The sequence below is a fragment of the Lepidochelys kempii genome, chromosome 10, assembly GCF_965140265.1.
Source record: "Lepidochelys kempii isolate rLepKem1 chromosome 10, rLepKem1.hap2, whole genome shotgun sequence".
Lineage (NCBI taxonomy): Eukaryota > Metazoa > Chordata > Testudines > Cheloniidae > Lepidochelys > Lepidochelys kempii.
In genome coordinates this window covers 11,507,641-11,530,798 of record NC_133265.1, presented here as the reverse complement: position 1 = coordinate 11,530,798, position 23,158 = coordinate 11,507,641, and the positions used below count along the sequence as shown (strand labels likewise).

At 43.8% G+C, this 23,158-nt stretch overlaps 1 protein-coding gene across 3 annotated transcripts in view; it reads right to left on the bottom strand.

Annotated features, from left to right (window-relative positions):
- Positions 1–23,158, bottom strand: part of TTYH3 (tweety family member 3) — a 95,608-nt gene that overhangs the window by 22,624 nt on the left and 49,826 nt on the right. For all 3 annotated transcript variants that reach the window (XR_012161099.1, XM_073361980.1, XM_073361979.1), the window contains exons 3-7: positions 12,278–12,389; positions 11,225–11,445; positions 10,224–10,319; positions 6,549–6,621; positions 6,110–6,185 (exon numbers count right to left, since the gene is read on the bottom strand). Coding sequence is in view for 2 of the 3 variants with exons in the window: in XM_073361980.1 (XP_073218081.1) it covers positions 6,110–6,185; positions 6,549–6,621; positions 10,224–10,319; positions 11,225–11,445; positions 12,278–12,389 (578 nt within the window). In the remaining variant the exon portion in view is untranslated. The remainder of the gene's footprint in view (positions 1–6,109; positions 6,186–6,548; positions 6,622–10,223; positions 10,320–11,224; positions 11,446–12,277; positions 12,390–23,158) is intronic.

Sequence of the window (23,158 nt, the reverse complement as noted above, 5' to 3'; positions counted from 1 at the left end):
CCTGCATTCAGAGAAGCAGGACTTGGTCTATTCCTTATAAACAACCAAGACTGCATCCAAACAAACAAACAAAAAAAACACAACACCACACACCAAAACACCAGACTCCATCATCATCAATTTTTACTTCCAACTGGAACATCCCCAGTTTGACTAGTTGCTCTGGTCCAAAAGGCGTAACGGCGACAAAGTTTTTATACACAAGGGGAATTCTCCCTTAACATCTGTCCAGAATATACCCCTCCAATTCTGTCAGCTGCCATAAGCACATTGATGGCAACTTCATCAGCTCTCAGAAGTCATCTTTTCACCCCTTCAGAGGAGATGCCAGTTTAGTTTTATCCTTTCAGTCTGAAAGCCTACAGGCCAATCCTTAAAGTCTGGAGGTGGTTTTTGAAACTGGCCTTTAAAGCGGTCTCCAAGAGAAGGGTCATACTGGCAGCTGCTTAGGCTGCTGCTGGCAGCAATCCTCCTGACCCACATTCTATGGGAAAAGGAAGATAAAGAGCAAAAATAAGGCAAGGGAACAATTTGATAGAAACATCAATTTGAAATCCTCCCTAGAAAGGAAATTGAAACAGGCTACCAGCAACAAAGTCAGTTTCATCTGCTAGAATCTGCTTCTCACTTCTGCATACATAGCCTTACAGTTCATAGTTTTATAACGTGATGGCACTGAAGCCCAGCAGAATTGTAGTATGGCCTCTGAGTATGTATCTTAAAACCAGAGGGAATCCTGTATGCTAGGATGGAGAGAGAACAAGCAGCATGGACTGTTTACAAAGGTCACTTTATTTTTTAAAAATAGAATCAGACCGTGGCCTAACCTGCAACTCTTTGGCCATTCCTCACATTTACCTGACTGGTCTCTCTCTGCATTTCACATACTGTGCTCAGAAGAGATCATAGTAAGAAGAAGATGCACCGTCTCCATACTGTTTAGTTACCACTGAAACTTCCACAGTTCCCAGTGATAATTAAAATGGGAGAAAAGTAGCTTTCTTCCCAGGGTATCCATACCGCTCAAGTGGTATTGTCACATCAGACAGTAAGTGGGAGTTTCCTTAGAACTAGGGATGGACAGGAAAGGGAGTTTTTGCATGGTATCTATACAGCTTTTCAATAGAAGATTTCAACCTCACTCAACTGAAAAAGAAAAAAAAGAAAGAAAAAAGGCAAGCAGAAGTCAAACTTTTGGTTAGAAAAGACTAAGTTAACAATCAGATTGACTGATGTTTGACTTGCTAATTTAAGGGAAAGTCAGTGAAACTACAAAGTGGAACCTGGGTTCTAAACTTGGTGAACTTAGTATGGGGGGGTGTTGCAAAAAAAAAAAAAAAAAAAAGCACACACACACACACACACACACACACCACCCAACACATGGATAGCACTGAAGACTCAACTCTGTCTATGAACCCCATACAGTAGTGGCAGCATAAAACACTGCACCTCCTATCCACATGCCTCAACCCTCACCCGGAGCAACTATCTCCAGGGTTCATTCAGTCTGGTTTCTGTGCTGAGATAGTCAATAAGAGGCCATCTAGGACAGTAAGTTTTGCAACATGAACATCTGTCCACTAGTAACTGACGAAAGCCAAATTCACTTCACACTGACTGCTGAACAGCGAGAAAAAAAAAACAAAACACTAACAGCTTTCAGACACTGCCCAACTTGACTGGATTTGAGGTGAAAAGCTCCATTACCCACTCCTTGAGCAATGCAGTCCCTCAGATAAGCTAGTCTGTTCCAGATGCAGCGTGCCAGTAAGAGATAATCTGGAGAGAGGTCTTTTTGGCTAAACATATTACACCTTTTTATTTATGTGATCGACTAAATCATTTGGTAGTAACAGGATCAGAGAAAGGGAATGAGGCTAGAAGATGGCCTCCTGCTTTGAAAATAAACATGTTGGCTGCACCATGGCTTTTCGTTTGTTTTTTTAAAACTAGCAAAAAGAGGTGATTATCTAGTCAGTGTTCAATTCCATTGGCTCTCTCAATTAATGAATACCAGATAAGCCAGACACACACTGCCTCACACAAAATGATTAAGTTTCTCTCCTCTTCTAGGAGATTTGTTTTAAGAATTCTGGTCCATTTTTTGTAGCAGTAAATGAACAGTCTTCTCTTTAGCTCAAGAGTGGTGACAATAGTGATGCGCTTAATCAGATTATTTCCAGTGCCATTGGTTCTGCTTAGATCTGAAAACTGATGAAAATACTAACAGAAGCAGTTTTAGTCCTGCTGCCCAGCTTCTCCAGGAAAATGTCCCCTTCTCCTAGAAAGCTCCTATAATTTTCACACAAGTTATTGCATCAAATAAATGAACCTAGGTCACACAGCTACATGGGAAACCTTGGACTGACTGCCATGCCAGCAGAGCTGGGAGGCAGCCTTCTTAGCCCTCTGTAGGGCAAAAAAAAAAAAAAAATAATAATAATAAAGGGTGGGGGGGGGGAGAAGGTGACCTGGCATTACCAAGACTGCTTAATTTGGATGTGGCAGTGACAGTTCCAGGAAAGGAGCCTCATCCAGACATCAGCCAAAGAGACGGTGTTTCAAGGGCAAATGCCTGTAAGGGTGATAAAACCCACCAGGACCTAGAGTTTCTTTCTTCCTTGTACTAACAAATAGGGTACAAATACTGAAGACAAGTAAACAAAATAAGGGATATTATTAACTTAACCTTTCTGTTGGAAAAACATTTACCTAGCATGGTTAGGAGTAATGCAGAACACGACTATAGTTGAAGGATTAGTACAAAGAAAGCCTCCTGGAAGAACAGAAAATCTTTTCCTAGTTGGTGTTCTTTGCACAAACATTTTGTTTTCACTGCTTCTTTTGTGTAGTTAGCTAGTCTCCCCACCATTAAAAAAATCTGACTATTCAGAATAAACTGTAAGAAAGATTTCTATTTCCAAGTATTACACTCTGTTAGAGGTGTCAGAATCTATTCCATGGAACTTCGGGAGATGAATTAAACCTTCCATTAAAGTTTGGTGTCACATGGATGCATTAGCGCAGTTATGATGTAACATGTCTTTCATGCCTGTCATTACTAAAAATGTTTTATAGGTTATATTTCTGATATCACACTTATAATCCTGCAGCAGGCATTTAGTGAGTTCAAAAATTCTCAAAAGACAAACACAGAAGTTAAAAGCAGACATACATACATGTATATTTGCATTCCTTTGCCTGGATATTAGAGGCAATGATTAGTGTCTTCCTCATTGCATTGTTTATTTTTAAGAAAAGTACGAGAGGAAAAAATAAGCAGAGTCCTGCTTTAAGTTGATGGTGTGCCTTAAATTACTGTTTTTAGATGCACCCTTGCTGGTCCTTGAGTGGACCTCAGAGATCCCAGCCCTGAGCCCTACAGGATTATCCTTCTGGCTCAAGTGCACATCACACACTTGATAATGAGGACAAGGGCCATCTGCCTAGCACCCCTGAAATAGGTATAGGAAATGCAGTTGCAGTAACTCATAGGAAGAGACAACTTGCATCATCACTCAAATTTAGTCTCTTGTGTTCAGCCATCTCCCCCATGCAGTCCAATGTGATGGAATGCTCAAGAATTAAGCCATTAAAACCAACTCACTGCTTAAAAGGGAGAGGGAGTTCATGAACAAATTAAATCACCTCCCATGACCCAATATAAAACAGGCCACACTGCTAACTGGAACTACAGGCTTTGTCATGAGGTTGTTATTCCCTTCAGTGTCCCATTTAGACTCATCTACTAGCCTGATGGAGCCTTCAGAACTGCTATGCTAAACTGATATTTGGTTGTGCCTGCAGAAAAGATAACCATTTCATTGAAGGGTCTGCTGCCCCTATTGAGGAAAAGCAGCAGCTTCAATCAGCAGCAGGAGTCTGTTACCTCCAAAGCAATTAATTTGTTCGGGAAAATTAACGGGCTCCAACCAGGCAAGGCCAAGTGAAGGAGGAACATAGTACATACAAGGTGCCTCCTGAGCGTGAGTTCCTTTGGTTTTTCAGGGTTATCTTCACTGTTATCAATGAGCTATTTAACTGGTTCCTGCTACTGTACCCATGCTGTAACTGCATACAGCTGAATCAGTGAACAGTCAGGAATAGAGGTTTCCCCTGTCTACCCATTTGTCACCTTTAGTGAAAATGAAGAGCAGCTGCCTAGTATCTAAAGTCAGCCTTGGTCATCTTGTCAATTAAGAGATATTCTCATTTCACACAGGCCTGGATCACTGTGCAAAGAAATGAAATAAGGCAATGAGTTCACTGCCATTACCGGGCTCCTGTACTTAAGACCTCTATAAACAAAGGAGCTGGAATCCCTTCCTTCCTTCCTTTCCCAGACTGTTTGATCAATAAGGCATACCAAGATTGAGACGGAGGGTGAGAATACTAACAGACTGTTTCACAGAGAATTTTACCTCCTTCCACAAACATTTCTTGTTTCCAATCTCTGAACCTCCAGCCATCTGCAGAGTAATGTTTTTAATTCCCTATCAGTTTTACAGTACACTATTAATATCAGACACACACACAGCAGCAACACACACCCAAAAGGCTGGGATTTGGGGCTTTATACTTATGAAACGTTTTAAAGAAGTTTCATAACACAGAACCAAAGCAGCATTGTTTTTAACATCTCCCGTTATGGCCAATACCCTAATTGCTCCCTAGAATTATGTTGGACCATAAAACAGAGCTGGACTTGGAGCATAAGATAGATGTGTAAAAATAGTTAACCTTACCCTATGCTGCTTTGATAATTATCTCACCCAGCCCTAAAGATCGTTGTTCTTTAGGTTGCTATCCTAATCACATACCAACTGAATAGCCAGCCACTGCTCTCCAGAGGCTCATACAGCAATCGGTTCCTCTACCTATTACTGAATCACAGTTTGAGCAGCAGTTTTACAATGTGGACTTTTAGCTACTGGGGCTCAAATTGGGGGCACCACTCATTTTACCATGCTCCTCCATCTAGATTGAGAGTGACAAAACCAAAAGCCATTAAAGCACAGCTTGTGTAAAGTGCTCCATTATCCCTTTGTCATGAGGGTGTCATGGTGTGCAGCTGCTGAGTGTAATAAAAGAGGCATGAGCTCTTGCTTCCCATGGCTAAGAGGTATTTATGCAATGACCCCAAGGGAGGAAAACCTTGATTTCAGTGACTAATCATGTGTTTTCAGGAAGATCTGCAGAATGTATTTGGAGGCAGGGCTGAGAAGGTCGAAGGCAACATTTTCTATTTACCTGGCTGAACCCTTATATTTTAAAAGCAGATGAGAATTAAAGACAAGGAAAGCTGTATAAATACATTAGCTTGTAAAACTAGGCTGCCAGCTGGACTATGTGTTTTATAGAACCCACACAAAGTCTTGCAAGGAGTCCACCGCTTTATGTAAACATCACTTTTGCTAGATAGCATAACTATCTAAATGATCAAAATATTGAAGGAATACTATTTTCATATTTCAGCTTGCAACCTGGCATCTCTGGTAAATCCTTTCACACAAGTGTAATCGCTCCTAATACAGGATAAGTACACAAATTGGAATGATTCTGGTATAACAATCAGCACTGGAAAGTGAACAAAACTGGTGCTTAAGTGGTCCAAGGTAAACACTACTCTGGGGGATGACGGAAATTCACACTACTCTCTGCAACGTTGTTTTGGCCCGTTTGGCTGCTGAATTGAATATGAGAGGGTCCAGTTTACATTCACAACCAGAAGAAATAGAATCTCAGACAGATAAAATAAAACTTGGATGCTAGGAAGTATAGAAACAGCCAACAGAAGTCTAAACCCCAAATTTTCTGCGCATCTGAATTTCCATTCACAGCTAAAAAGAATTAAGACGTGGGATGAAAAAGGAGAGGTCACTGAATAGGCCTCTGTCTGAGAGAATTCTTTTGGGGGGGGGGGGGGGGGAGGGGAAGAGAAGTGTCCTGTAGGGTCTTGGCTTTTCAGATCTTTGTGTCTGCTTTCCCCAGCATTTTATCTCCATTTCTAATACCAGTCTCAGATACTAGTCCACCAGCATTACCCTCAGTGCCAGCTTCTGCTACTATGCAGCGTATCTGAGCTGGTCACAGCCCTAGTACTTACCAGTACTGAGCACTCCATGATCCTCCACCACTTTAGAGATGTAGGCATCAGGGTTAACGCAGAAGTCACTGGAGCCCTGGAGACAAGAAAAAGGAAAGTCAACTACACCATACAAAGGTTCAGCCATATCTATGTCAGGGAATCCTCCATTAGAGGCTCTCAAGTTTGGGGATATTCCAGAAGTCATCCATCTCACCAACCTTCCCCAAAAGCAGTTTCTACAGATCTATTGCCCAGCCTTGCAGCAGAGTGGAGTTGAGATACTAGCTAGAAAACTGCACTATGGAGGTATAGTTTCTGAACCTGTTTCACATGTTATTTACTAGGACAGCTACTGAAAACCAGAAGTCCTGTAAAGACAAGCACTGGGAGTCATTTATTCACGTGCCTGATAAACCTGCAGTGTAGGGTGTGGGAAGGTTGAACCAGAGCCACTTACCACTGCAACAGCCAGCTCCAGACCCAAGGATCCCCAACTGACAATTAGAGCAAGCACCCCTAGAAGACATACCCTGCAGAAGGGAAAAAAAAAAAAAAAAAAAAAAAAAAAGACAGATAAGATGGCTGATGTATTGGCTCCAATTCAAAACACCCAGATGCTTTAGAACAGGGGCTTCTTGGAGTTCAAAAGTAATAACCAACCAGTCTTCATTTGTGTAATTAGCAACATGAGAGAGACAGTCATAGCGTCCTGTATGCAAATCCTATTTGGAATACAGAAACTTGCATACCAGCATACATTACTTACACTAAGAATGAAGCAGTCCAGGTCAGTAGTAACCAAAAGCAGTTAATCTAAGACGTTGTTTAGTGGCCTGCATCATTTGATTGGAAACCTACCCCCACAAGCCTGTATCCAGTTCCTAGCAGGACACTGACTGACAGCCTCAGCAAGGCAATCAAGGATTGAATGGGCATGGAGACAAGAAGTGGCCCTTAGAAGCACATCAGCAAGGAGATGTTTGTATTCCTGCCATCTGTGCTGGAACTATTCTGTGGCGAGAAGACTGCTGTTTTAAATATTGCTAATCTGGCATCTCATGAGAACAAGGATGTACGAGTGTTTGAATTTACGAAGTCGAGGGGATACAAGAAAGGGAGGCATATCCAGAGTTACACACTAATGGGCATGACTGGATCCCACAAAAAGCTCCCTTCCTCTCCCCCCCAATTACTGGTCTTGACACGTGCTAGTGGAAATAAGGATATGGGGAAGAGACTGGATTTACCTGGAAAGTTACTCCGTGTTTTAGATCACACCCCCTTCCCCAGCTGTGCTATTAGATTTGCAAATCCACCTCTGATCTACCCAGGTACCGCCCTTCACCTAACCTACCTAGTCAGGCCCTTTTGTAGCACCATAGGTTTCTAAAGAGCAGCGGAAAAAAAAGAGACAACAGGACTTTTTGATCTAAATAGTGAAAATCCCAATAAGGTTTCTGAAATAAGTTGGGCTGTCAGCATTCAGATACTACCGGGCAGCTTTCCAGCATGGTGCCTGTGGACGGCAACATGCAAGTCCAGCCAAAGGGAGTTTTGAGATTCATTCCTTAGATACGGTCCTGACGTTCCATCCCCAAACAAAGCCATGCAGCTAGTGGACTCTACCACCACTGATTAATTTCTAGTCTTCCTGGTGTCAAGTACTCAGGGAAGAAAGGAAATAAGATCCAACTTATCAGCCCACAGCTCAGTCAGAAGAGAGTTAACACATCTATTACATGCTAGGTTCAGATTCCTTGGCCAAAAAGGACCATTGTGATTCTCTAGTCTGACACATTGTGTAACACAGGCCCTAGAACTTCCCTAAAATAAATTGCTCTTGAACTAGAGCATCTCTTTTAGAAAAACATCCAACCTTGATTCTAAATTTGTCCGTGATGAAGACTCCAGCAGGACCCTGGGTAAATTGTTCCAATGGTTAATTACTCTCTCACTGTTAAAAGTTTACACCTTATTTCCAAACTGAATTTGTCTAGCTTCAGCTTCCAGCCATTGGATTGTGTATCTTTCTCCGATAGACTGAAGAGCTCAAATATTTGTTCCCTACACACAGGTATGTATAGGCCGTAATTAACCCCTTAACCATCTCTTTGGTAAGATACAAAACCTCTAGCAAGAGAGACTTTCACATCTCCAAAAACCAACCCATCAATTCTCCCCAGTTTAAGAGAGACCCAGATTCCCAACTAATGTGCTTCGTCTTTTGGGCCAGAATGGACTAGTTGAGATCCTAGCAGAATGATTATATTCCAATAGATGGAGGAGGAGCAGAAGACGCTAAATGTACATTAACAGTACTGTTATAATCTGGGGAAGAGGGTGGATTAAGATGAAAGGTGGCACTAGTAATCATGTACTAGTCTACCAGTTATCCCAAATTCTAGGTCTCTGGGATTAACACAGTCTGAGTGTACAAGAAGTCAGAGTATGATGGCTGTTTCATAAAAGAGGAAAAAAGCTGTTCATGATTTTGAGATATTTACATTTACAAAATATGGCAATGAATGTCAATGTAAATTAAATACTGAGTGCATTAGGATCACCTGAATAGTAAACCAGGGAAGGGCTATATTAGTTTATTGTACTAACATCATACTCTCATTAATGGCTAGAAGAGCCAAAATAGTTTATTGCATTTTGCAATTCATCAAATCATAACAAAATCAAGGGAATTGCATATAAAAAAATCCCACTTTTCGAAAAGTTTTGCTTTAATTATATATTGCATTATATTAGTAAGTGTGTGGTTTATTTCACAGAAGAAGCGAAGGCTCAGCAATACACAGCCTCTGGACAGTACTCTGCTATTCAGTCTGAGTCTTGCTCCACTTCTGGGCAGAGTGGTTGTGAAAATTATCAGGTTTGTACATTAACAAGCTTCTGCTGTATTGTGACATATGGATAGGGTGGTGGTGTACACTTTGCCATGTTCACTATGGAGCATTTGGGGTTTTAATGTAAATGAAGGGGATTGGGCCAGTAACTCTTTGACTAGAAGATCTACAACTGGCATTTCACCATCTTGCTTGGCTGCAAAACATGGGTTCTTTATTCTGTGAACTTCCTTTGGGAAATGCCTTAATTTGAGACTCTGGCTAATAAAGAATGAGTTTCTAATTTGAACTGCGGGTTTACCATCTGTGCATACATTTGCAATTTTGTCCCTTATAACGTACCAGGTATGTAATAATCTGGCAGGTAACTAAAGGCTGAATTCACATTGCAATTACCATCATGCTTGGGCATTGTGATAAACATGGCCAAGGGGCCATCATGGTATCAAATTTTCATAACGTTTACAAATACACAGTGTGATCCTAGCCAAATATGCAAGATGCAAACCATGTCAGAAGATGGCTAGGGGAATACGGTTATATTTTAACAGGATGTTCCAGCATGGTGGAAATATCTGCAATGTACATGTGAATAAAGTTGATCCACATGACTAGTTCTACTCTGACAAACACACAACTCTTGCTTCGCAGCAGTTTCAGTGGCCTTCACAGTGAACAGTTTCATGTCTGCTGAAGTGTCACAGCCTAGGCCAGAGGAAAGGTAATATGACAATCAGGCATACAACCAGGACACGTGTGAAGGTGGAAGGCTGGAGACTGCATGCACAGTATCAATCACCAGGTTTAAATCCCACCCCAACATCCGGAGCATCAGTGGATTCTTCCTTTTAAAAGGCCATTTTAATCTTGAGAGGGTCTTCAATTGGGATGACAGTACCATGCATCGCAGCTTTTCGTAAACCAGAAAGAGGTTACTGGTACTAACTGTTGGAATCAAGGCACCCTCAGGAATAAGCTCCTTGTCTTTTGGACACTAAAGCTGGATGTTAAAACAGATACAATAGAGTTCTTCTGCCAAAAAATAATAAAAAAAAATCTTCCTGGGAATGTATCCCAGATGTTGTCCTAAATCCTGTCAGTTTAGAGAGGCTCTGCAGAGCATAGCTCTTAAGCACGCAATCAGCCATCACTGCACTCTACAAATACTACTCAGCAGCCCATGAATGGATCCGATGGCACAGTTCGAAGGACTCAACTAGCTATTGTTAATCCTCTGCCTGCATTTCCTCAAGCACTGTCTCCGTGTCAGGACTTACCCAATGAGAATAGCCTTGGAATTTCTAATTAGTCCAAAGAGCACCAGCAAACAGATCAGGACATGGAACAGAAGTAGGCCCAGGTATCCCAGCCACCTGGAATATATAGAAACACAGATAGTCTGAAGACAAAAACTGGTGTCTAGAGAATAGGCGAGCATGTCTTGAGAGAGAAACTTGGCTCTCCCCTCCTCCCAGTCAAGCCTAGCAAATAAAATTCACTACTAATTACTAATTAACTGTACTACTCAGATCACATAACTAGTCTACAGTGTCCTCAGCTGGCTAGCTCTGCTACATAGGCATGAGAACACGTTTGCAAGAGTGACCAAAACATTAAGATGGTCAGTAACTTACTTCAAACTTAAAAGGGTAACCGGTCTATGCAGCTGGACGCTACATAGAAAGAGCGAATACAACAATAGTCCACGAAGTTTAGTTTGATCTATGTCTGCCTGAAGAATAATAAGAGCACTTCTGGACAGAGGGGACTCCTGAAGTATCTCTGAGCACCAACTATCTATTCATTTCTCTCCCAAATAGCGATGGTGAATTCTGTACATCTCCAGCAGCTGCTGTAACAAGGCCTCTGTATCGTGAATGCATTATAGCGTGTGGCAGGCCTTCATCTATAGAAAGTCCAGACAGCGAGGCAGAAAAGTGAAAAAGCTAACCCCATGCCAGCACCAGAGAGTGTGAGCAACATAACTTAATGGACTTTACCTGCTAAAGTAACACTTCATCTGGTGATTAAGTCAAGTCACATCTGTTCTAACTTGTTTTTACCAAGACTCAACACACTTTTGCTCAGGAAAACAATCCCAGTGAAGACAGACCTAAAACCCATGCTGGTGTGTAACAAATCTATAGATCAAGTTGCTGGAAAAATCTTCACATGTTGATCTGACCTGAAAGACACAAGCTTTAGCATCCATCATGGCCCAACACACACACACTCTTATGGATGTCACATCAGTGATAGAGGCCAACATGTTGCCCACCTGTACCAGTCATATAGATCAATCTGAACAGCCAGTTCCTCTAATGACAGTTCCTCATTCTTCCAGAAAGGGATCTCTGTTGTTTGCCTGATCAAGTCATCCAAGAGGCCCTGGAGTTTCTGGATGATGTGCAGGTAATCAGTCTGTTTCATGAACATCTCCTCAAGGATCAGCAGGTTCGGCTCCACTGTTTGGTTCAGGGCCACGGCAGTGTCCAACACCTGTGGACCAGACAGAAGAACAAGGTAAAAAAACATCAACAAGAGAGTCTGCCAGTCTAGGAAGACCACCAGGGAGGGTGGAGATCGGGATTATCACTGCCAACAAGTGAGGAACAATTTCCATATTACTGCACCAAGGCTCTTCCAGACTCTGGGACCATTTATCTTCATAGGTAACTTACAATGAGGGAGTCATATCTTCTGATTCATTTGGCACTGAAGATGGAGGTAAGCCACCACAAGTACCACCATAAACCTAGAAAAGAGATTCACCAGGGCTGGACAGGCAAGAGAATAAGATTATTTCCCTGCTTTTAATCCCTCCTTTGCTTTACTTTTGGGATGGATTGTAAAGCAGAGGCTTCCTTTTAAGCCACAAGTCAGTGTGCACTGGAAGCCCATTGTGGTGTTGGGATAACAATAGGCAGACCACAGCTGCAGAGGAGTAACAAAATGAAAGCCCCTAGAGAGAGCACACCTTAAGCACAATACTGCAAACCACCATATTTATTAACAGTGCCATTTACTACAGAGCTACTGTTCTGCTTTTGGCCTGGCACCTCTTCTGCAGGCGGAGGAGTGCTAATGAGAAGCTGTTTTTAACCACACACAATCGTGAGAGAACACTTCATTTAATATGTTTATTTTGCTTTGATATTTTTAAAATCAATAGAGATGAAGAAATTATCTCCCTAATAAGGGAAATTGTGACAAACATTACTCTATTCAGAGACTAACAAAAGAGGGACAGACACAGATGGAAACCTCTCTCTCTCACACCCACCCCCCACCCCTCAATTCCTTGCTACAGTCAGTCCTTCCCTGTACTTACCCGGGCTTGGACCCCAACCACCGTGCGGTTTGCATGTCGCAGTGAGTATGTCAGCCGGTGGATGCCATCACTGGTCTCCCCATTTCCATAGAAGCCAACAGCGATGCCAGCGCTATGGAGAGAAGAGCAAGGAAGGGCTGGTTTACAGCAAGAGTTTATCTATGCAAGTTACTGTCACTTCTTCCAGCACTCCTACCCTCTCACCAGGATTTCCCTCAGGGGAACAGTGTGCCTTCAGCTCTGGGGTAATGACATTATCCCTATTCACTAGAACAGATGGAAAGATATACAGAACCGATTTGGTGAACCTAAAAATTAGATTTGATATGCTACACATGTAACCGTGGGCTCTGTTCAGTGCCTCTAGGCTGAGTGACATGCACCCTTTTGTTAGGGGTAGGAAAAGAGTAGTTAATGGCCCAGTTAGGAGAGTTAGTTGCAAGGCAAACAGAATTCAAACCTCACCATGGGCTATCCAGATTATATAAAAATAAATAAAAATAAAAATCCATCAACTAGCCAAGTTCTCTCCCAAGAATTACTCTGAGGTACTGTTTTGCATTGCTACATAGGTGCTGCATTCCACCCCACATGCAGGAGAAGCCATCCACACCCACTGCTGGAAAGCCTTACTTAGGCCATGTCTATACATAGAGCACTGCAGAGCGTCTGGTGAATACGCTCTATACCAACAGGCCAGAGCTCTCCCGTCAGCATACAGGAAACCCACCTCTGTGAGCAGCAGAAGACATGGCAGAGGAGCTTCTCCTGCCAGCATAGCACAAAGCACATGAGCACTTATGACGCTATACCTCATGTTGGTCAGGCGGGTGGCTTAGCACCCCCGAGCAACATAAGTTATCCTGACATAGGCCATATTGTAGACAGTCTTACTGTTGTAGAGAGCCCATGTCTCAGGCATCTGTGCACTAACTACTTTGCTCCAGACCCATCCTATTAGACCCCTCCTTCTTCCCCATTCTGAAATATGAAACTGCATCAGCATCTACTTTGACCAGTCCTCCCATGAGAAACCGTGATGCTGTGAGGATTATGGTATTAAGATAGCAGAGACTTGTAACCACAGAAGCACAAGTTTAGAAAAACTAAAAAGTTGATTTTCAAAGCAAGAGAATTTAGTTTGAGATCGTTCAGACTGACTGATGTCTAATATGGGCTCTGGTCAGACAGACCCATTTTCCAGTCAAAACCATGATTGGTTCTTTTGGAATCCATTAACCAAAAGGAGGCAGAGCATGTAACCAAGGAACAGGAACAGCAATGGAAATGGGACAGGTATCTCCTCCAAGTCAGTGACACCTCCTTGCTTCCATCAGGCAATCACACCAGAGAGACTTTCAGTGATCTCCCTTTCCATTCCTCCCTCACCCAAAATCTATCTACCCAGTTCTGTCCCCAATGGGGGTGGGGGTGAGGGGGTGGAGAAGAGGTATGGAGTTAACCTAGACCTAGTTAACCTGGTTCTCATGGGTGACTTTAATTTTCCTGATATCTGCTGGGAGAGCAATACAGCGGTGCATAGACAATCCAGGAAGTTTTTGGAAAACGTAGGGGACAGTTTCCTGGTGCAAGTGCTACAGGAGCCAACTGGGGGGGGGGGGGGGGGTAGCTTTTCTTGACCTGCTGCTCACAAACCGGGAAGCATTAGTGGGGGAAGCAAAAGTGGATGGGAATTTGGGAGGCAGTGACCATGAGTTGGTTGAGTTCAGGATCCTGACACAGGGAAGAAAGGTAAGCAGCAGGATACGGACCCTGGACTTCAGGAAAGCAGACTTCGACTCCCTCAGGGAACGGATGGGTAGGATCCCCTGGGGGACTAACGTGAAGGGGAAAGGAGTCCAGGAGAGCTGGCTGTATTTCAAGGAATCCCTGTTGAGGTTACAGGGACAAACCATCCCAATGAGTCGAAAGAATAGTAAATATGGCAGGCGACCAGCTTGGCTTAATGGTGAAATCCTAGCGATCTTAAACATAAAAAAGAAGCTTACAAGAAGTGGAAGGTTGGACATATGACCAGGGAAGAGAATAAAAATATTGCTCGGGCATGTAGGAATGAAATCAGGAGGGCCAAATCGCACCTGGAGCTGCAGCTAGCAAGAGATGTCAAGAGTAACAAGAAGGGTTTCTTCAGGTATGTTGGCAACAAGAAGAAAGTCAAGGAAAGTGTGGGCCCCTTAATGAATGAGGGAGGCAAACCTAGTGACAGAGGATGTGGAAAAAGCTAATGTACTCAATGCTTTTTTTGCCTCTGTCTTCACTAACAAGGTCAGCTCCCAGACTACTGCGCTGGACATCACAGCATGGGAAGTAGATGGCCAGCCCTCTGTGGAGAAAGAGGTGGTTAGGGACTATTTAGAAAAGCTGGACGTGCACAGGTCCATGGGGCCGGACGAGTTGCATCCGAGAGTGCAGGAATTGGCGGCTGTGATTGCAGAGCCATTGGCCATTATCTTTGAAAACTCGTGGCGAACGGGGGAAGTCCCAGATGACTGGAAAAAGGCTAATGTAGTGCCAATCTTTAAAAAAGGGAAGGAGGATGATCCTGGGAACTACAGGCCAGTCAGCCTCACCTCAGTCCCCAGAAAAATCATGGAGCAGGTCCTCAAAGAATCAATCCTGAAGCACTTACATGAGAGGAAAGTGATCAGGAGCAGTCAGCATGGATTCACCAAGGGAAGGTCATGCCTGACTAATCTAATTGCCTTCTATGATGAGATTACTGGTTCTGTGGATGAAGGGAAAGCAACGGATGTATTGTTTCTTGACTTTAGCAAAGCTTTTGACACGGTCTCCCACAGTATTCTTGTCAGCAAGTTAAAGAAGTACGGGCTGGATGAATGCACTATAAGGTGGGTAGAAAGTTGGCTAGATTGTCGGGCTCAACGAGTAGCGATCAATGGCTCCATGTCTAGTTGGCAGCCGGTGTCAAGTGGAGTGCCCCAGGGGTTGGTCCTGGGGCCGGTTTTGTTCAATATCTTCATAAATGATCTGGAGGATGGTGTGGATTGCACTCTCAGCAAATTTGCGGATGATACTAAACAAGGAGGAGTGGTAGATACGCTGGAGGGCAGGGATAGGATACAGAGGGACCTAGACAAATTGGAGGATTGGGCCAAAAGAAATCTGATGAGGTTCAATAAGGATAAGTGCAGGGTCCTGCACTTAGGATGAAAGAACCCAATGCACAGCTACAGACTAGGGACCGAATGGCTAGGCAGCAGTTCTGCGGAAAAGGACCTAGGGGTGACAGTGGACGAGAAGCTGGATATGAGTCAGCAGTGTGCCCTTGTTGCCAAGAAGGCCAATGGCATTTTGGGATGTGTAAGTAGGGACAAAGCGAGCAGATCGAGGGACATGATCGTTCCCCTCTATTTGACATTGGTGAGGCCTCATCTGGAGTACTGTGTCCAGTTTTGGGCCCCACACTACAAGAAGAATGTGGATAAATTGGAAAGCGTCCAGCGGAGGGCAACAAAAATTATTAGGGGTCTGGAACAAATGACTTATGAGGAGAGGCTGAGGGAACTGGGATTGTTTAGTCTGCAGAAGAGAAGAATGAGGGAGGATTTGATAGCTGCTTTCAACTACCTGAGAGGTGGTTCCAGAAAGGATGGTTCTAGACTATTCTCAGTGGTAGAAGAGGACAGGACAAGGAGTAATGGTCTCAAGTTGCAGTGGGGGAGGTTTAGGTTGGATATTAGGAAAAACTTTTTCACTAGCAGGGTGGTGAAACACTGGAATGCGTTACCTAGGGAGGTGGTAGAATCTCCTTCCTTAGAAGTTTTTAAGGTCAGGCTTGACAAAGCCCTGGCTGGGATGATTTAATTGGGGATTGGTCCTGCTTTGAGCAGGGGGTTGGACTAGATAACCTCCTGAGGTCCCTTCCAACCCTGATATTCTATGATCTATGATTCTAGACAACAGGTTGCCTAAATTAGGGCAATTCTTGGTGGGGTTTTGTTTTTTTTTTAAAAAACTTCTTGTTCCCATTTCAGATTTTGGGTCTTCACACAAAGATGGGAAAGATTCCTAGTGCTATGCTGGCCCTCAAGATGCCACGTTTACTTGTTTCATTGGGTGTTTTTAGGTCTCTAGTATTCAAGCTGAACATCTAATTTCTCTGCACCAACTTTCTGCCAATCCCTGCGTTACAGCCACTGCCCTGGAGGTTTGATGGCAGTGTAGGAAGGAAGAACTCCAACAAAAAGTCTTCAGAACCAGCTAGTCGCTGTTGCTTCTACAGTCAGCAGAGAGGTCACTGAAGGACACTAAGCACACCCTCCTCCTTCCAGCAGCTACCTTTTTAGAAAATGACATCAAACATCCTGAACAGTAGGTAGCCCAGAATGGGTTTGTGTGGGGAGATAATGGACTTTTGCACATGAATCTGTCCTGGTAAGTATGCTAAGCTGTCTTCCAAACTGCTAGTTCAGATAAATTCCTCCTCTGCTGCAGAAAAAATAGCCCCCTCTCTCTAGTCTTACCATGTTAAAAAGGACCAACAGGACACTGTAGCTAGTCCTGACTGCATCACTACTTGGTTCTCACACATACAGAAAACAGAAGCAGAGAAGCTGCACAGAGTCTGCGTCAGTCCCATGGATTTTCCCAGCAATCAGGGCCTTCATAAATTATGAAGGGCTTAGCCTGTAAAAACCTCAGTTGAGGAGTTTTCCACAAAGGGAGTAGATGACCTACATCTTGATTGCTTCAGGAAGAGGCAGAAGGCATACAATTCTAATGACATTTACAGTCCTAGTACAGGAAAGAGATTCAATTGAACACTTTTCCACAGAAGCACGATCATGTAAATGGAATTGGTGATTATACAGAGAAAACCCTCTAGATTCCTCCCCTGCTGGAATTTCTATCTTTGACAGTAGCTGTAACTCCAGGACGAGCGTTAGTTATGGGCAAAGGGAATTAGAAGCTGATAGTCCAGGACTGTGGCCTGCATGAGAAGAAGCTTGGAGCCATGTCACTGCACTATGCACATCAGCCCCCCGCCAACCCCATGCTTACTAGCCAAAGAAAGTAGCTGCAGACCCGGGGGGGGGAGCGGCAGGCAGGACAGGACTGAGTAGATTGCACTGTCCCCAAGAACTGAGACAAAGTCTGCTGATTGTTTTATTGTCTAAATTGAGTCCATTCTAGACCTTTCTTAGGAATGGAGCAGCACAGATTTGATCCCTACAGTTTTTGTAGTACCACTATTCTGCAGCGAACTACAGCTGCATTAGAGTCACTCCTCCAGAACAGACTTGATCAGTGCAGGAGTCAGCTGCCTGGTTCTCAATATTCTCTGCACAGCAGCAAGTATTTTAATCAAAACGGAACAGAAACAGCACCCTTACGGAGTAGCAGACACTTTACTTAATAATGGGGCACAGCCAGGTGCCTAAGCCAATTTTACTGTATCATGTTCAATTTATAAATACTGACTGACTCTAGGCAGTCTAGCAGCAAGCCGTGCAAGAGACAGACATACGCTATGCCGTCAGAGGGTTCCCGAGCTGCAGCACTAGAGCTGTTGCAGTGGTTAATCTCTCACTTCCCTGACAAAGGAGGCAGATGTTCACGGAAGTGCCCTTCTCCCACCAAGAGACAGCAACTTCCCTGGGAAGGAAATCTATTAAGACATTCAATATCAGGAGTGAGGATAAAGGAAATTCAAATTCAAGATACCACTGAAGTTTGCAAGTCAACATGTGCATCATACATCCACTGTGGGCTAAAGACGGTATTAATTACATCACCAAGAAGATGTATTTAATATTGTTCTTTGTCAATAAGAACCCCTGAAATACAGAAGTTCATTTTACAGAAGCAAGTTTCACAACATGTCCGTTCCCTTTCCTACCACAATGGGGGGAAGGAAGCTCGGTGCCTGCAAGGGTTGCTGTGCTCTGGTCCCAGCTCTGAGAGAGAATGAGCTGTCACAGGTCAGGGGAAGGCAGCTGGAGATTAGAGAGAAAGTAATGGGGATGCTGCTGGGGAATCCTAGCAAAAAAAAAAAAATCTGTTTTAGTAAATATTCTTACCTAGATTATATAAGCAAACACTAATGTAATAAACTGCTAAAAAAGTACACTGTGCATATCATAGCAGTGGCTCCTGTCCTGCGGGGCTGGCTGGGGAGACTGCCTGCTCCAAGTGTGATGACCTCTGGTCACAGGGTCACTCACTCAAATTTGGCCCCACTCGCAGCCTGTCATTGTGACAGAGGGGTGGCTGGGCCAAACCTGAGAGTGTATGACCTCTGCAGCAAGGAGCAGAATCCACCCACCCCTGCAGGACAGAGGTGTAGGAGTCACCACTGTGGGAGGTCTGATTTCGGATGCCCATCTAAAGCAGCCTCTAAGAGTCTCAACACAGGTGCAGAGTGCTGACAACTCCAAGTAAAAATCTGAAGCTGTGGATGCTCCACACTCCAAAAATTGGGCTCAAGGCAATTCAGCTTGGGCACCCAAAAATGGTGAAACAAAATTAGAAACCACTTTTGAAAATCTGTGTCTTAGCAAGCATTTGCCTGAAGTTTTGTAGGAGCAGAGTGTGTGTGTGTGTGTGTGTCTCTCTCACACACACACCCACCCACCCCCCCCCCCACCTGACCAGCCGGCCGGCCACTGGGCTGTGTAAATGGAGGCACTATTTGCCATCTGCTGAAAAATTTATTTTCTTTGTATTACAAGGTAAAATATTTGTTCCATTACACAAACCAGATATGCACTGGAGAACACAGGAAGGTTCTGAAAAGGTAAATTCTGTGTTTGAGTGTAAGCAGACCCACCAATCTCAGAGCACTGTGCTCTAGGGCTCAATACTCCCACACCTGACAGTGCGAAGGAGACATGCTTTGCACCACTCAACATGACTCCTCCAGGCAACGACAGGCTCAGTGTGACTCAGGGGCACAGCTACAATGAGATAGTCACATTAGAGCCCATGGAGGTTATGGGAGCCCAATCTGCAGAGGCCACTCTGCCTTAGTCACTACTGTAGTTATGCCAGTCTACCTTTCGGCAGACAGGGCAGGAAGTGGCTCCCGCCAGCCAGGTTCCCATGGAAGCACTCCTGCGCCTACCTCAACCACACCCCACGCCAGTGAGAGCTGCTTGTAGGGATGCTCAGACCACACCTGCCACCCTATGCTGTCCGCACAGGCCCTTGCTCTGGATTCAGACCATGGCCATTGCTTCAACAGTGAGGAGCTCACCCAAAAAGATGCAGGGGCTGCACAAGGGGCAGGGGGACCCAGGTACTGTTGTGGTGGACATGAGAGTTAACCTCTTTATTCTGTTACAAAGTGCTTCGCCTAAGTAGGCTAGATTCACAGGTGCACTCTAGCTCCTATGCAACTCTGACAATGATTTTCCATTGTCAACCTAGCATGTTTAGCCAGTTAAACTGGGTTTATGGAGTGGCCCAAAAGTAGCTGGAGCATAGCAGTGATCCTTGCCTCATTAGGGTAGGATCAAACCCTATCCTAACAGCATGCCTTAGAGAGGTTACAGATATTGGTGAGAGCTAGCTCTTTATCTAGGTCAAGTAAAATTTCTAGAATACGTAAGCAGACAACCCATAGTAATGTAAAATGGATTAAATATCACGATCTTTGAAAAGTGCTGAGGAGGTTGTGGTTTAAAAAAAAATACAATACACCTTGGCAGTATGGATCCTCGTGTTTGGTTTCGTGACACAGAGACCACATTTATGACACCACTTGTTTGCATTTAGTGCCCAGCCACATTATTTGTGAACGCAAATCAAATGCTGTTTGTGCTCAAATGGCAAGTGTTTCATGGGCAAAACTGTGGTGCAGGTATGAAGATTTGGGGTTTGAGTCCCCATTGAATTACTCCCCTACCTTTTACAGCGGTAATGCCATTCAGTTAGTTCCAGTAGAGCTACACCAACTTGAAACTGGAGGAACAATGACGACGCAAGCTCTAGGGCTTTTTGACCTACTACACGTGTGCTTTGGATATGCTTTGCTATTTAGTTAGAAGTTCGGAGCATAAAAGATGAGTTACGTGTGTTTTAGGTTGATACTATATGTGTATTTACTAATGTATTAAGTCTCAATTGCTGTTGCACAGATTTTTTCCATTGGACAAAATTTACTGGTACTTGAATATGGGTGCTTTATTTCACAAAAACATCCACACAAGATAGATTTTGGGGACATTGACAAGGACACACACACCCCCTACCAACTTGAGATCATGTCTGCAGAGCTCCTGCACCATAAAATTGAGCACTAGCGCACTGAACAGTGAGATTTTTGTATAAATGTGTAAAGAGAACTTGTGTTTAGACAGCCTGCATATTGTGTTGGGGTATTTATGGAGAAGACAGTTATGTTCCGATTTCCATGTTGATAAAGGTAAGTTACATTTTAGGATTTCAGAACTGGGAAGGGGGCCCCTAATCTATTTTTGCAACAGGTCCCTCAATACGCCCTTGGTGTGTCTCATTCTGATTTCCTATCCAGGAGGAAAACTACTGTAACACTAGGCCTTCAGGGTGGGGTGCAGGGCTTGAAGTGAGAGAAACACTCACGCCCCCAATGTGAAAGACTGATCACCAGGTCGCTTCTGAATATTTAAGAAGTGACAAAAGGCAGGCTCATGGAGCAACTGGCCCTCTGGGAAGAAAAATACTACACAGATGAGCCAGTCTAGCAATGTTTTTTGGAGTGCTTATACAGTCCAGAGTTAGCTAATTCCTTAAGTAGGAGGACAGCTATCAGCCACAACTGTGTTCTCTTTATTTGAAAGGAGATTCAATGATTAGACATTGTGAACCTTTCACGGTCTGAACAGCCAAGCTATAAATCATCTTTGCACTAAAGTGGTAGCATCCACTCCTCACATCAATAGTCCACACTGGCCAGTTTTGCTAAAGGAGAAGACTTTCTCTGTCACCATCCTAGAACAAGCCAGAGCCAGAGGTCGATTATATATGCTTTCTCCAGCTGCTGGAAGACAGACATCTGGAGTAGTCTAATTCCCAGTCACCCTAACATACATTGGCAGATGCCAGTCTGCCACCCTTAGTTCTTCGAGTCCTGCGGTAGAATATATACCCAGTCAACTAGTCTGGATAGCAGCACAAGCTAATCTGTGGCATCTATACCCTTAAGGTGCAGAGAAAGCAAAGGGTTGTCCATACTGTTTGTGTTCCTTAGCCAGCCATAAACTCTCTTGTACTCCCATCTCTGGCAGCAGGTCATCTGAAAAACAGGCAACTTACCAGAGCTGCAGGTTGCAAAGCCAGGGTCTGCTGTCTTTGCAAGAGAAAGCAGCATTTGGACAGCACTTTCAATTACCACCAGTGATTATGAACTATTGCTTCATGAGCTAGCCAGTTATCAATTCAGGGAGGTGGAAGAAGAGGGACAAATGTAAAATGAAGAGGCTAGCAAGAGTTTTCCTGGAGGAGGAAGGAAAAGTATTGCTTGGACAAATCATAAACCTTGGCTGTAACGACACACGCCTCCCAATTCATGCTTGGCAAAAAAAAAACAAAAAAAAAAACAAAAAAAAACACACACACAACCAAACAACTAAACTATCAAGCATTGAAGCAGCTGGTTGAGATTTCAGGAATTCAGAAGATATTCTCTCTAGAGTACTGATCATACACCCAAAACTAAAAAATGGTGTTTGAAAGTAATTTTGGTGCAAAGCCTTAACCTTTTACCTGCCTACTTTGGGAGGCATGAAACCCACAACATTTCCCATCTCACCCTTTCTACAGTTTAAAAACCTCACTACTGCAGATGCCTTGGACACAAAAACACTGCATAACAATAGCTACCAAGAGCCTGAAGCGGCACAATTATAAATAGCATCAGTGAGAGCTCCTGTAAGAAAAGGTTAGGAACACAGCACTTTCAAATCAATTGGGAATGGATGTTCATGCAGCTAAAGCTCCTGGGTCCACGAACAAGCAAGGTGACGGGGAGTTTAGATTTATCCTTTGAAAATTATTCTCCCCCCCAGCTTTCCACTCAATACATCTCTATTTCCCTAGAAAGGCACAGTTGCTCTCTGAACAGAAGCCACTGTATGCCAAGATGCCAGCCCTTCTCAAACATTGCAAATCTCAGCCTTTAAAGGTGACTCCATCCCCAGTTTTCTATGCTCACAATAGAACACACTGCTCTGCTTCACTGTGCTTTCTCCAGCACTTCAGAGGGTTTCTATTCTCTTTGCCCTGTGCCTGGAAAGAGCAAATGTGAACACGTACAGAGTACAAGCTAATCCCTCCTCAGGCAACTAAGCCCCTTATCCACAGAATATAGCCCCTCCACCATGCAAACCTGAATACTGCAGTCCGAACAGCCACCTATTCACCAGGTGAGGAGAAAGACAATCCCTTCCCCTTTTCTCTCCCTTTACTTTCCTCAGAGGTGAAGAATTCCCTGTCAGTTCAAACACTGGAAGGAGAACTATAAACCAAAGCCAAAGCCCAAGCCCCCTAATGATTCTCCCAGGCTTCTAGCTTTTTACAGTGTTGATTCACTAAAACTGCACCTGATCAGTGTGTTCAGGACAGCGTAAGTGAAAATTAAGGCCTGATCTGACTGACATGGTAGTTTTGCATAGTCAAAGAATGCATGATCTTATCCCAAGTACTCTCAGAATACTTTAAGAGTTAGAAACAAGGAGGACACATGCTCATCTGATACTGTAGAGTTGCATGGTATTTCTAACCATAAGCCATCATGACCACACCTGGGAGATCACCTCCACAGCAGGACTAGTTTTGGGAGTATGCACTATGGCCACTGGAGACACTTACAGGCCCAAGTGCTGTCAAGGAAGAGCAGGGATTGATCTACGTGCAGAGGTA